Source organism: Ciconia boyciana, chromosome 4 (genome assembly GCF_034638445.1).
Source record: "Ciconia boyciana chromosome 4, ASM3463844v1, whole genome shotgun sequence".
In the NCBI taxonomy this organism is placed as follows: domain Eukaryota; kingdom Metazoa; phylum Chordata; class Aves; order Ciconiiformes; family Ciconiidae; genus Ciconia; species Ciconia boyciana.
Window position 1 is genome coordinate 63376109 of NC_132937.1, and position 12505 is coordinate 63388613.

General features: G+C 40.1%; 1 protein-coding gene across 1 annotated transcript; it reads right to left on the reverse strand.

The window, feature by feature from the left end:
* Positions 1 to 7610: 7610 nt before the first annotated feature.
* On the reverse strand, positions 7611 to 11863 carry LOC140651115 (cryptic protein-like). Its single transcript, XM_072860224.1, is given in 7 exon segments — positions 7611 to 7735; positions 9685 to 9794; positions 9899 to 10013; positions 10915 to 11091; positions 11203 to 11252; positions 11752 to 11839; positions 11842 to 11863. Coding segments are annotated over 7 exon segments (687 nt in total).
* Between the last annotated feature and the right edge of the window lie 642 nt (positions 11864 to 12505).

A 12505-nucleotide genomic window follows, 5' to 3' on the forward strand; every position in this document is an offset into this window, starting at 1 on the left:
GTATGTTACTGCTCCTGCATTTCTTCTTTCCCAGATTGTTCCTTAGAGCTTCCCTTAAAAGAAAAGTTACTCAAATTTCTTGTTTGATCAACTGGCTATCAGAGCTGAACTTTGCCTACCTTATCTTCAGGCTCTTCCTGAAACTCAGCTTCCTTGGCTCTTCTTGGTGCCTTTTCTTTACAGAAGGGGTAGAAATCAGATCTCAGATCTTTTGAGTTTAAACTGAAGTTGTAGTAGAGGGTGGGCTCTGTGGGAGATGGTCCTCCACAGGTCCACAAGCACTTGTCTGCTGCATGTGCCAGCTAGAAGCATTTTGGGCAGAAAACAATTTTATATTTTGAAAGTGAGGATGAGTTGACTATGCTATTTGGAAATGAAGGGGTAGCACTTGAGGAATGTATATGTGTTTGCAGGTAGATTTTGGCAGGGAACAAATAGGTAGTGAGAGAGTATTGTATCAATACACGGAAGACTCTTGGCAGAAGAGATATGTAACAGTGGTTTTTTACTGCCTTTTTTTTAATGGTGGCACAGGTGTGGTATTAGCCTAGCTGTATCTGTAAGGATTTTGTATGAACTTGGAAGAGTGGGCATCCAGCATAGACTTTTCCTCAAGTCATTAAAAGAAGGCAGTTCACTGCCCAGAGCACCATACATTTTTTTCCTGACAATGTTTCTGTGGTTTGGGATACACTGGCATAACTGAAGTACCAGTCTCTTTTTACTCTTAATTCCTGAGAACATTATCACAGGCAGAGCTGTTCACCCATAGCTTTTCCTAAGGTTAGAGCAAGCCTTTAGTTTGCCTAGCAGCAGTTCTCATCAGTATTCAGGAGCAGAATGATACAGTAAAGGAGACCAGGTAGCATATACCATAGTACCTATTTCAATATATTTTGAATTATTAAAGAAATATTTTTTATTGTAGCTAAGATAATCACATATGCAGAATATCAAGGTCAGTGCATGAGAGTGTTAAGGAAAAACAATAAATGCAGCAGATAACTAATTTATCTCTTGGGAATGTTATTTCACGCACTGACACATTTTCCTCTTTAGCATCAATCTATAAGGCTGAGTTCTGTGAAGTGCTTTAATTAACCTATCATCATGTACTTATTTATGGTGTCCCCAAATGATATTATCAAAATACAATAGTCTATTCTCTACCCCCACTCTATAAAATGTTCCAAGATCTGAATATTTATACAAAATAGTGATTTTTGAAAACAAATATTTTCAAGCCTATTTTATATGTGTATCTTGGCACTCTGTCAAACTTTAATTGCCAGCAGCCAGGCAAAACATATACTCTTGAAAAGTAACAAGTCCCTGTTACTTCTTTTCATCTGGCTATCTGATAAAACTCCTTTAAAATTAGTATTCAGCACCTCAGAATCCATGCACACAGGGCTGGTATAATTTGTCTTTCTGACACACTTAACCCAGCAAGTGGGTTCCTTGGTGTCTTTGATAGAACAGTAAGATTAAAGGTAATTTTTTCACTTTCTGTAAGTCTTCACACAGTGATACAAGAATCAGTCCTCATCCCTGCAGTAGGCTGGATCATGCTTATTCGCTCGCTGCAAGTGTGATTTAACACGAGTGGAATAGTGATATGAAAACCACTTGAAAAAATAATGTATTATTGCTCACAACTAGTTCTGTGATAATCTTTATATAATTGTATGCTCCTTTTCCCAGCCTAAGATTTTCTTTCTCTTAATTGCCTAGGAAAAACTCTCTCATTGATTCTACAGTAAACGTAAGAACAGCCTTTGCTAAGTGCTGACAGTGTGCTCAGCCTTAGTACATACAGGGAGATATATGGTTTGTAGCCAAAGTAGCAGATAACAGCAGCTTCATCTTTTGAAAATTACATTTAAAAAACTGACACCTTGCATTCAAACACTTGCTGTGGTTTGCTTTGGGTATGTTAGGTTTTATCAGTAGTGTGAGGCTCAGGAAGTCATTCATTAGTGCTATATTCAGTCTCACACTTATACCTGACTGCAAAGTTAAGAGTCGGTGTTATTAACTTCTAATGATGCCATCTCCTGGTGAGCGGCGCCTGTGCTGGTGTTGTGATCTAGGAGCAGTACAGAGAAGATGGAAAATAAACAGCAAACCCAATAGGGCTGATAAAAACATGACTGAAGTAGCAGTGTGCGCACACTAAGGGTTTTGCCTTGGAGTATGGAGCCAGACTCTGTGGTGACAGGTACTTTATTAACTGTCAGAAAATAATCCATCCGTTTTTGTTGGTTGCTGAGGGCAGTTCATTCTTCCTATGCGCTTGTACAGTGCCTAGCACAGCAAAATCTCAATCTTAGTCAGGGCTTGTAGGCACTCTACTAATAATATAGCCATGTTTTGACACAATGATGTTGCTTGCATCATCGTGGTAGTATTTAGTGTTGCTTGTTACTGGTGCTGCATTATACAGGTTTGAGATGAGGGAACATAATGTGACTGAAAGAACAAGGCTGATGTGTAAAGCATGGGACTTGACAAGTCTGTTAATCTTCCTTCTTTTTTTAAACTTTTTGGTCCAAGAAACAAGCAGTCTTCGGAAGAGTTCATGTACACAGTCAGGTGGGAAGGATCTTTGACACCTGTTCTTTTTGATCCTGACTCTCTGCTTGTTCTGTTTAAAGATGCTCTTGCAAAGATTGTCTTTCCAGCATTGTACCACTTCTTCATCTTTAATTAAATTTTTCATGGTACTCCTTTCCGTACTTTTTGGAAAGACACAATCTTGGTGATATGAAAACAGGAAGCACAACTTTGCCCACAAAACTTTCTAGAATTTAACTAGACAGTTTCTGTCAGTACAGGAGACTAACTGCCTGTTTCATTCGTCTATGCCTGTTTCATTAGTTTATTTTGAAATGCTTTACGAGTAGGATGAATCCCATAAAGCTTTTTGTTTAGTGGGCAGATACAAGAGTCATATTGAAGACAAGGGGCAAAAGACACGCTGCTGGTAAGAGATGCAGCATATTATGTGCCATGCCTATAAAGGAAGTTAATGTTTGGCACTGTTGTGTTGTCTGATGACAGAAAACTCTGTATGGATGGCTTGAAAATGTCTCCCATAGTCCTGTTAGATCCAGTCTTGTGACCCGGGGCCTCATAGGTTGTATGTCTATTTCTGCTCACAAGTCTCTGTGCCTAGTGAAAGGTGACCAGGTATGCTCCAGCCAACATGTGAAGCTCAGAGAAGTATCTCGGCTGACAGAAAAAGGGTCCATGGGGCCAGCTGCCAGGAGGCTCAGCCATGACAATGTGGCTTCTCTAACTAGTAGGACTATAATGCTGATGCCTTTCTGGCTGTTTGCTTTTGAGCCTTTACCAGTTCTTCTGTCCTGGTGGTACATTCCCAGCATTTCATCCAGATGTTATCATACAAATAATACCTGAACTGAAGCCTCACAGGCTGATTTATAAATTTTAGTTTTGTAAAGATGTGGTTGGGCTGCAGCAGATGAAGACAGATGCTAATGAAAGCTATTGCTGTGCCAGCACGTACCTGAAGACAAATGCTAGGCCCAACAAGTGTAAAGCATCTGGTTTTATTCCAGTGGCATACGGCAGCTTCACTCCCTTAACAAGAAGTCACCCTCACAGCAGCATCAGCCAAGGGCAAGGTCAATCAGCAAAATGTGGAGGGAATTACATGTTTTAATGTCTTCTCTGACCAAGAATGTGCTTTGCAATCACAAGGAGTACTCATGATGCTTGGGTGATTTTGCAGAGCGCAAGTATACAGCTGCTCGGTTGTAGTTGTCTCCCATGCTCACACATGACTGTGCTGTAAAAAGGGGAGACAGGCAGTGAATTACAGGCGATGATTGCAGGGTGACTAGATAGGCCTCCACAAGACATACACCTATAACTTGCAATTCACAGGGCTGTTCAGTACATGAGCCAGCCTGCTGTACTATATCACCCTTCCAATAAACGGAAGCCAACATATAAAGTTGCTATATACTTGTTCAGGCACATGAAACTGGTGGGTGTAATGATCCAGACACATAGCCTGCTGACACGCTGTTAGAGTCAACGAAAGAAGAATAATGAAATGTGTGGGGGTAGACCTTAGAAATCTTAAATATGTCAATTAAAAAAAACCCCTCTGGATAAACAACTGTGGGAAATTACTTCTGATTCTGTTTTGGCTGGCTGGAAAAAAAAGGCCTTTTTCACAGTTATAGGTGAGGGAAGGCTATTGGCACCTATGGGCACCATTAACACTTCTCAGGGACAACAGAAATTCATCTCTCCTTGCTAGGAATAAAGTCACCTTGAGAGATAACCATCAGATACTCCAAGAGCCGAATGAGTGACACTTTCTCAGCATCTGGTGCCTGCAAGTTAGTTTTTCCGGTTGGTATGAGGAAACCTTTGTGCACTAGATGGCCTTTATGCAAAACGAGTTGCTTCCTTTAAACGGGCAGCGCGTTAAGGGCAGATGGCAGCATTCCCCTGCGGACCTGGCCAGGCTGCAGAGCTCCAGCTCCGGGGGCTCCTGGCCGCGGAGGAGGCAGCCCCCACCGCCACGCTGCTCCCCCGGTCTGGGGTCCTTATCGGCGGCATGCCCTGAGGAGTGGTGGAGGCTGGAGCCATTGCAGGGGTGAAGCCGTGGAGGCCAGTCACAGGCTGCACCATTTCAGTTTTGCAGTCAACTGCGAGGAGCGAAAGGTCTAACGGCTCTGGGGCCTGTGAAGCATTTGATAAATATTTCTCTTTGAGGGTCTTCCCCCTGCCCAAACGTACAGAGGGGGCGCATGCATGAACTCGTGGCAACAGATGTCTATTTTGCTGGGAGGTGCTGTGTTTGACGGAGTAGCCCATAAAGAGTTAGCATGAGGCTGGAGAGCAAGCATCACTGTTTGCTATAAACAAACCTTACCAAAGTGTCTGTGATTGCAGTGTTAGAAGGTTGGCCAGGCCTACATGGTAGCAGGGGAGGAAAATAATGCTTTCTTTTATCTGTTCTTGCAAACAGCTGGAGACAGATAAAAGCAGAGACAGTTTTAACCTAAGCAAAGGTTGTGACTATGTCCTTGCCTTTGTTCCCAGTGCTTTCTGTTTTTTTCCTTCTTAGTTATATTTTTATTTGCAAATGACACTATGCATGGGACAGCTTCTGAATGTTTTTTTTCTTTTTTTTTCCTCTGCTGTTTTTCTTTAACTTAAGGAGATACCTGTTTCTCCTCAAACTCAACTCCTGTGGCTGCCTCTGCTTCAGAGGTATGCAAGGACAAGAGACTCTGTGCTCTGTTCTGCCTACTCACGGCAACTTCCAGAGCCCTGACACAAAGACCAGATAAACATCTTCAGCAACTAACCATCACTGAGGATATGTTTTGCCATAGTATGGTACATGTAAAACAGTCCTGAAGCAATCGTTTTCAGTTTTTCCAGTAACACAGAATGCAATAGCATAAGATTCAGAGAGAAAAGGAACTGTTATCTTAAAAACAAACAAACAGAAACCTTCTATCACTTCTTCCAGGTACACAGGAGAAAATTTTCAAATCCTAGCATTCAGAGTGAGTAGTGATTTACACTGACATTAATTAGAATCGCTTACTGAGCTAAGTTCCCCATGCAATGCTTTGAAACTGTAGAAACTGTACTTTACTGCTTCTAATTAGATACCTTGGACTGATGTTTTGGTACAGCAGGAAAATGGTGCTTTGCTAGACTTTTCAATTGCTCTAATTCTTCAAGTCATACCGACCCAATAATGTATAGCTCCATCAGGGTGACTCTTGGAGGCACATAGGCTCATCTACATAAGGAGTTATTCCAGATCAGCTTTTCCTGATTAAATCTGCTGTGGATGTTATTGCAACAGAAATAGTTCTTCTGTTGTAAAACCTGTATTAGACCACTCTTTCCCTTTGTTAATTGCAATCTTTTATGGCCCTGTATGTTTTCTGTAGGGATAAAAAATAAGTATTACTTCAGATATATTTTTACTCTACTATGTACTTTCCACATATCTTGCTGCTTTCCTTCAAAAAGTAAAGCTTATTTGAAGCACATTACAAGCTGTATTGCCTACAGACTTCTCAGGTATGCTTTATGGCAAGCCAAGATGTTTTCACAATGGCATTCCTGCAATTTCAACATCTGATAAATAAAGACATGACTATTTTCCTCCAGCTGTTCTCTTTGATATTTAATTGTCCTAAGCTGGTACCTCCTTTTCAAAGTCTGTGGAAACACAGGCATATGGGTACGGTTGATTTTTGTGGGAAATAATGAGAAAAGGACCATTTCTGGTCTAGTGTGTCTTAAGTGAAGAGTGAGAACCCTTACTCTTTCCACTGAAGTCTAGAGTGTGGAAAGGAGCAGTCTGAATCCTTTCAGTATTTAACATGATTATGTTTTTGCACAAAAACATAACTGTCTGTTACTGAATAGTCATAGATTCAAAGACAGCCACAATATTATATAATTTGTTGGTGATGCATCCTTCTCTGCTTAATAATTGGATTGTTGTCTTGGTTTGTGGCACCAAAGAAATTAATAAAGAAATTTTAAGAATTAAATATATTGAACTTTTTAAAGTCATTAAGGATTTTATAAATCAGTGATGTCTTTTAAGCCAACAAAATTATAAATCTGATTGTTTCTATGTGGTAGCTCCACATTCAAAGAATGAAGGTACATTTTAGGCTTCTCTTTGCAATTTTTTTTTTAAACAAACATGTTTCTGCTGTTTTAAAAACTTGCATTACAAATGCAGTTACACATTCCAAACATTTTTCATTTTACAGCCTAGAAATACTCATATTTAAATGGTATACAAATCAAGACAGGTTTCCTATAGAAAAAGTTTAAAGAGGTTGCTCTTTGCAGTCCTTTTAAAAAGAAAAGAGGCGCTCATATTTCTAGGACGTGAAATAATATAAACCCCCAAAAGACAAATAAGTTTCAGCTATGTGTTCTTAAGAAACATATGCTTCCTGCCTAAGATTATGCATATGTACAATTTGGCCATAATAAATAATAATAAAAACTGAAAGACTATACAACTTTTAGAGTTCTTCTGTATATTAGGGTTTGCAATATACCTACCTTTAAAACCCTCCTTCTCTCTTCAAATTTCAGACTGTTCATTCTACCCTGCCCTTTTCTTACTGTTTTGTTACAGGATACAATACAATGACAAATGGTAGATAAGAATTTTCAAGTTTAAATAAATCCAAACATAAAAGCTCTTCAGAAATGAAATCATCTTTATTTGTTAAAATAGTTGTACTGTGTACAAAGGAAATTATTATAATTTACAATACTTAAGGCATAGAACATCGGGGGTTTTTGCTTCCACTGGAAGAACAGTATTGTAGAACTAAAGAATTATCAGAATCAGACATTGATAGTAGTAATAAAATAATAATATAATAATAAATACTTCACATTCATATAATCTGAATTTATAATAAACCAAGTGTTTCAGCATTAACTAATACATCTTAATCTGCCTCCAACATGTAGGTAGGAGTGTCTTCTGTAGCTCACAGAAGAAAAAAGTTGTATGACTCATGGTGAGGGTTACATCAACCCTAAAATATTTCCCTTTTTGTCCAGTTTCACAACTGCCAGCAGCAGAGCTCCAGGAGAACAGTGAGCAGGCAAGTGAGTGCAAACACTGTTTGCTGTAATCTTAGCCCATTAGAATATAGTCTGGTAATTTCCTCCTTTTCTGATTTCAGTTCTAAAAAAATATCAAGAAAATAAAATGTTTAATGAGTAAAATATGTAAATTTTAAAACATAAGGATTTTCAACATACTTTGAAAGTCCTCCGACTTCTCACAGGTACTTAAGTTAAAGGTATCAGCTGTTAAAGCCAATCAAAGAGGCTATTCTCAGGGGAGAGATGTGAATAGATGTCCCATCAATGATCGTTTGAGGAGCAACTGATAGCACTTATCAGCTCTTGCAGGCATTAATCTCAGAATAATCAAAAGTAAATACCAAGTAAAAGCAACAGCAAGGTCTTCACAAGAGGTATGCACTCAAGTCTGCATGTAGCCTTTTAACCCTTCCTTTAACAAGAAGGGGCTTCATTTATTAGCACAAGCAGAAAGCCATACCTTCATGCATGTGAAAGCCACTGAGTCCCTGCTCAGAGGATGAGCAGATGATTCTCCACTGCCACCTTTATTGCCTTTGTTAAGCTGAGCTCAAGAGCAGTAAGCAGTAGACTGCTTTTACTGAGCATGGCAAAGCCTGTTAGGTCTTTTGCTCCTGTAATGGGAAACAATAGGGCTGATTCAAAGGTGAACACCCAAGGGAACGTGAGCATTTAACTCTTCTGAAGAGTTTAACGAGCAAGTTGAGTGCCACACATAATTAGTCAATACAGAAGACTTCAAGGCAAAAGCAGTTTTGGTGGTGGGTTTTTGCTTTTGGTTTTTTGTTTTGTTTTTTGCCTGTGGTTGCAAAGATAGGAATGTCACCTTTCTTTTGCATTTCACTTCTTTGGACTTGTGGGCTTATCACACAGTAGGGCATATCCTGGGGACCTAAGAGGCTCAAGTTTTGAAATTTGTATTTACTTCCGAGTTGGTGGTATAACTGAGGAGTCACAGCTTCGATGCACTGCTACTCAGATAGGTATCCGGTCAGGAAAGAAGAGGCTGGTAGTTCCTTAGGGTGCAAATGAATCTTGAAGCTATTTAGGTCTGTTTTCTTACCCTGCTAACTAGTGATGTTGGCACAATTTAGGAAAAGTATATTACAGGACAGAGTGGGATTGAGACATCATGGATGGACAATGGCAAGAATATTTTGCACTAACTTTGCCACTGGAGATAGATTAATAAGATGAGTTATTAGTTATCTTAAAGTATTGAAAATAGTCTGGATCTCAGTACCCAGTTCTCCATGGAAAATAAGTACCTGTAAAGCAATCCTTTCAGTTTTTATGCTGGTTGATACACTGTTTTCAAAAATACTCAAACATTTATACAGGGATTTTCATAAGCTGATCATGAAGACTTGACTTAAAGTAATATAGTGCTTTTGAGGTGACTGGGTGCTGCTACTTCACACTGATCAGGACTATGGCTACACATTTTTTGTGGAGTGTGCTCAGTCTTAGAACTCTGCACAAGTATATTTTGAAGATTAAGATACAGATCTTAAAATAAGGTTCAGACTAGTTTTCTGCCATTTATGTGTTAAGTAGCTTATGCAAGAACATGCAAGTTTTCAGTACTTGTTTCTCTACTGTAATACTGGTTTCTACTTCTACCACACCAGTTTACGCTACTGTTTTTTCTCTTTCCTCATCTAAGAAGCATTTTTGTATGCTTGGATGTAGTTTAGTTGTACAAATTGTCCTGGTTAAGTGGGAAGTCATAGACATGTGCAGGTTTTGCCGAACAGGAAAACATTTAATCCCTGTGATTTTCAATTAAAATGGGGAAAAGTTTCCTACTGCACAGGAGTATAAAGATCTCAAAGTATTTTATGTGATGTACTATACAGGCAACAGCAGTATTATTTACTGTCTCACTAATGCATTCTCTGAAGCAAAGCAGGCCACTGCAGAAGTCTAAATAGAGCACATACAGCATCCTTTGAGTACCCCACCTTTGCAGAAGGGAATTCTGTTACCCACAAGATAAAAAATGGTTGCTTTAATGCCATTCCTTACCACAGTTATCGTGCATTATTTCTGAGAGACAGTTCAGAGTACCATAGCCGCACCGACACAGCCAACAGCCCTTCAGTACCCAGGTGCCATGGGCAATGCTGCCGCAGTTGCTGTCAAGGACAAGGGAGACGTTTGGTATGTCCCTGATCCCACCACAGAAAATAACTACCTAGAGCAGCTCGCTCACCCTCTCTGGTTTTGGTCTGGTTTTTACCTTCGCCGCTCATCATGTTCACAGTATCTGCCAGTGAAATGCTTTAGGCAGGCACAGAAAGCCCCTAGGATACAGGTCCCTCCATTTTGGCAGCAGTGTCTGTTCAGTTTTTTACCTGCAAGACAATATCACAGCGGTTACCAAGCATCCTGGGGGCTCCGAACCTCCCCTTTTCCTCACTTGTTCTCTCAGGTCTCTTCAGTTGCCAAAGGATCTTAAGGATATCTAGTTTTATTGTCTTTAGAGACAATAAAATTATCTGCCTGTTAGGAGTGTTTGTTCAGCTAAGCCCAGTTTGTTTAGTTAAGGATTAGAAGCAAACTACTAGGGATTACAGGATGGTCAAGAAGCAATGCCTTGGCAAGTCCTGTAGCAGCAGCAGCATATATTCAAGTGAAATATTTCACTTTGACAGGGGCAGGTTTCAGTCACACTAAGAAACGGGCCATTGTTACTGGGAAGTGGTGCTTATTTTTGAAGAAAGGAGGCCTTGTAACTGGGAAGAGTTGCTTAGTTTTGAGAGGGGAGAGGAATGCTCCCTCAAGCCTTTCTCAGACTCCTGGAATTGAACATCAATCTAAAACTTTATATGTGTAGGAGGAATCATAAGTCTGTCCTTGGGGTTTTTTTTTCTGTTAGTACTGTTGTTTTCAGACAGCTCAAACTCTTTTTTTTTTTAAATTAAATATTTTTGGTCATGAAAGATGGTGAATTTTAAAAAATGATCATAATTTTACAAAATTTTACAAACACTTTTGCAAATCCAAGGGACCAATCCCTTCTTAATTCCTAGTATCCCTCCTGTTTTCTGTTACCACCTTTTGCAGGTAAGAGATCCCCGGTTCTACCTTAAATTTTTATCACCATTTCCTAAGTGGCCACGGGAATAATTTAAATGAGAGGCCATAGAAAAACAACCGGCTGGAATCTTCCAGGACAACAGTCAAAGCATTACTGTGATGTAATATTTTGAAAAGCAATTTTATGGCATTGTTTAAATAAATAATGTTACCTACTCTCTGTAATCCCAGTGAAAGGTACGAATGCTCTGGAATTCTGTTGCTTTCTGCTTTCATAACTCTGATTCATGTCACTGAGAGCATTTATAATAGTCCCTTCGTTCTTGGGCTGCTGCTTTTGTGCTGTAGCATTGAGACCTTTCACATCTTCTTCACTTTCTTCTTTTTCACGGCCTTGACAAGAAGTGCAAATATGGAAGAGAAGGGTAGCTTATAATGAAGCAATGCATACTGTAAATGTACAGGAGAAACACGGGACGAGGGGAAACACGAAATTTTCCTTACCTTTTCCTAAATGAACAGCCTGCCAGACCAGAATCACAGTGAAAAGAATTCTACAAAAAACAAAGAGCTGAAATAAATTTGTGCTAATAAGACACAAATACCAAAACGAAGGCGGGGGGGAGATTTTTCAAAGATTTATCAACCTGTGGTAATATAAACTATAAATATTTTATGCCATCAGTAATTCGAATTAACACATCAAAAATCTCAAATTAAGCTTGAAAACTGGGGGGGGGGGGGGGATGCGGCCGGAGAACAGGGACATACAGATTAGGGTTGCTTCCAGAAAGCTACGGATTCCATACATTTGCTGGTTGACAACCAGTCATAACCGTCTCTTTCTGTACATTCCTTTACCACAACTACGTTGTTGCCAGTAGTTACAAAAGCAGCAAAGGCAGGAGGAAAACACTAGCTTTCACTTCACTCGCAGTTCCAGGTACATTTGTTCCTTGCAGCTTCCTGGACTGATTATCAAACCAAAAAGCACTGCTAAAAGGAAAAGCATCCTTGGCTAGAGAAGGTCCCTGGCAGCTCAGGCAGCCTTACCTAACGTGATTTCCCCAGTACATTTTCCTGCAGCCTGAAACACCCGTGAGATTCTCCAGGAAAGCTTGAGCAGAAGGAAGAGGTCCAAGCCCCTCACTGAAGGCTGTTGCATGCAGCAGTCCTCACACCGTACACGGCAACAAGAGGAGAAAGAAGGATGGATGAAACTTCTCTCTTTCTGTCCAGCTTATAACAACGTTGAAAAGACATAGTTCCCAGTTGTACCGCTTGCTGAGACCCCACTGAGCTCCTGGTAGTCAAGGACCATCTCTCGGAGTTGGGACTCCCTGACCTGCCCCCGATTTACATGCACTGCTGAAGGGTGGAGCAAAGTGGGGGCACCTACTGTTGGGGGAAAACTTAAGGGCCCATGACCACAAAAAAGCCCAAGCCAGGAAGATCTCAGCTCCAGTTTATTTCTTAACATAAAAAACCTTGTACCGCCATACACTGCATGGGGAAGAAAAAACTGTTCTGCAGAACTGCAATAGGTATATAATAAACTGCAGCAGGTATATAAGAAAGGTTAAAAAGCCTCAGCTCTGCCTACATGCCTTTTCTCTACCAGGGTTTTCCACAGGGGGCTCTGCTTTATGAAGGTGTACCACTTTGCAGCACAGATAATCTGTAGAGCCTGCATTGGAGATTTCTACCAAAAGTACTACAGAAAGCAGTATAAGGTTCTTTCCAGAGGTTTGTTGTCTCACAAGAGCTGTTAATAAACTCTTGAAATACCTTTTGAAACTTTTTTACT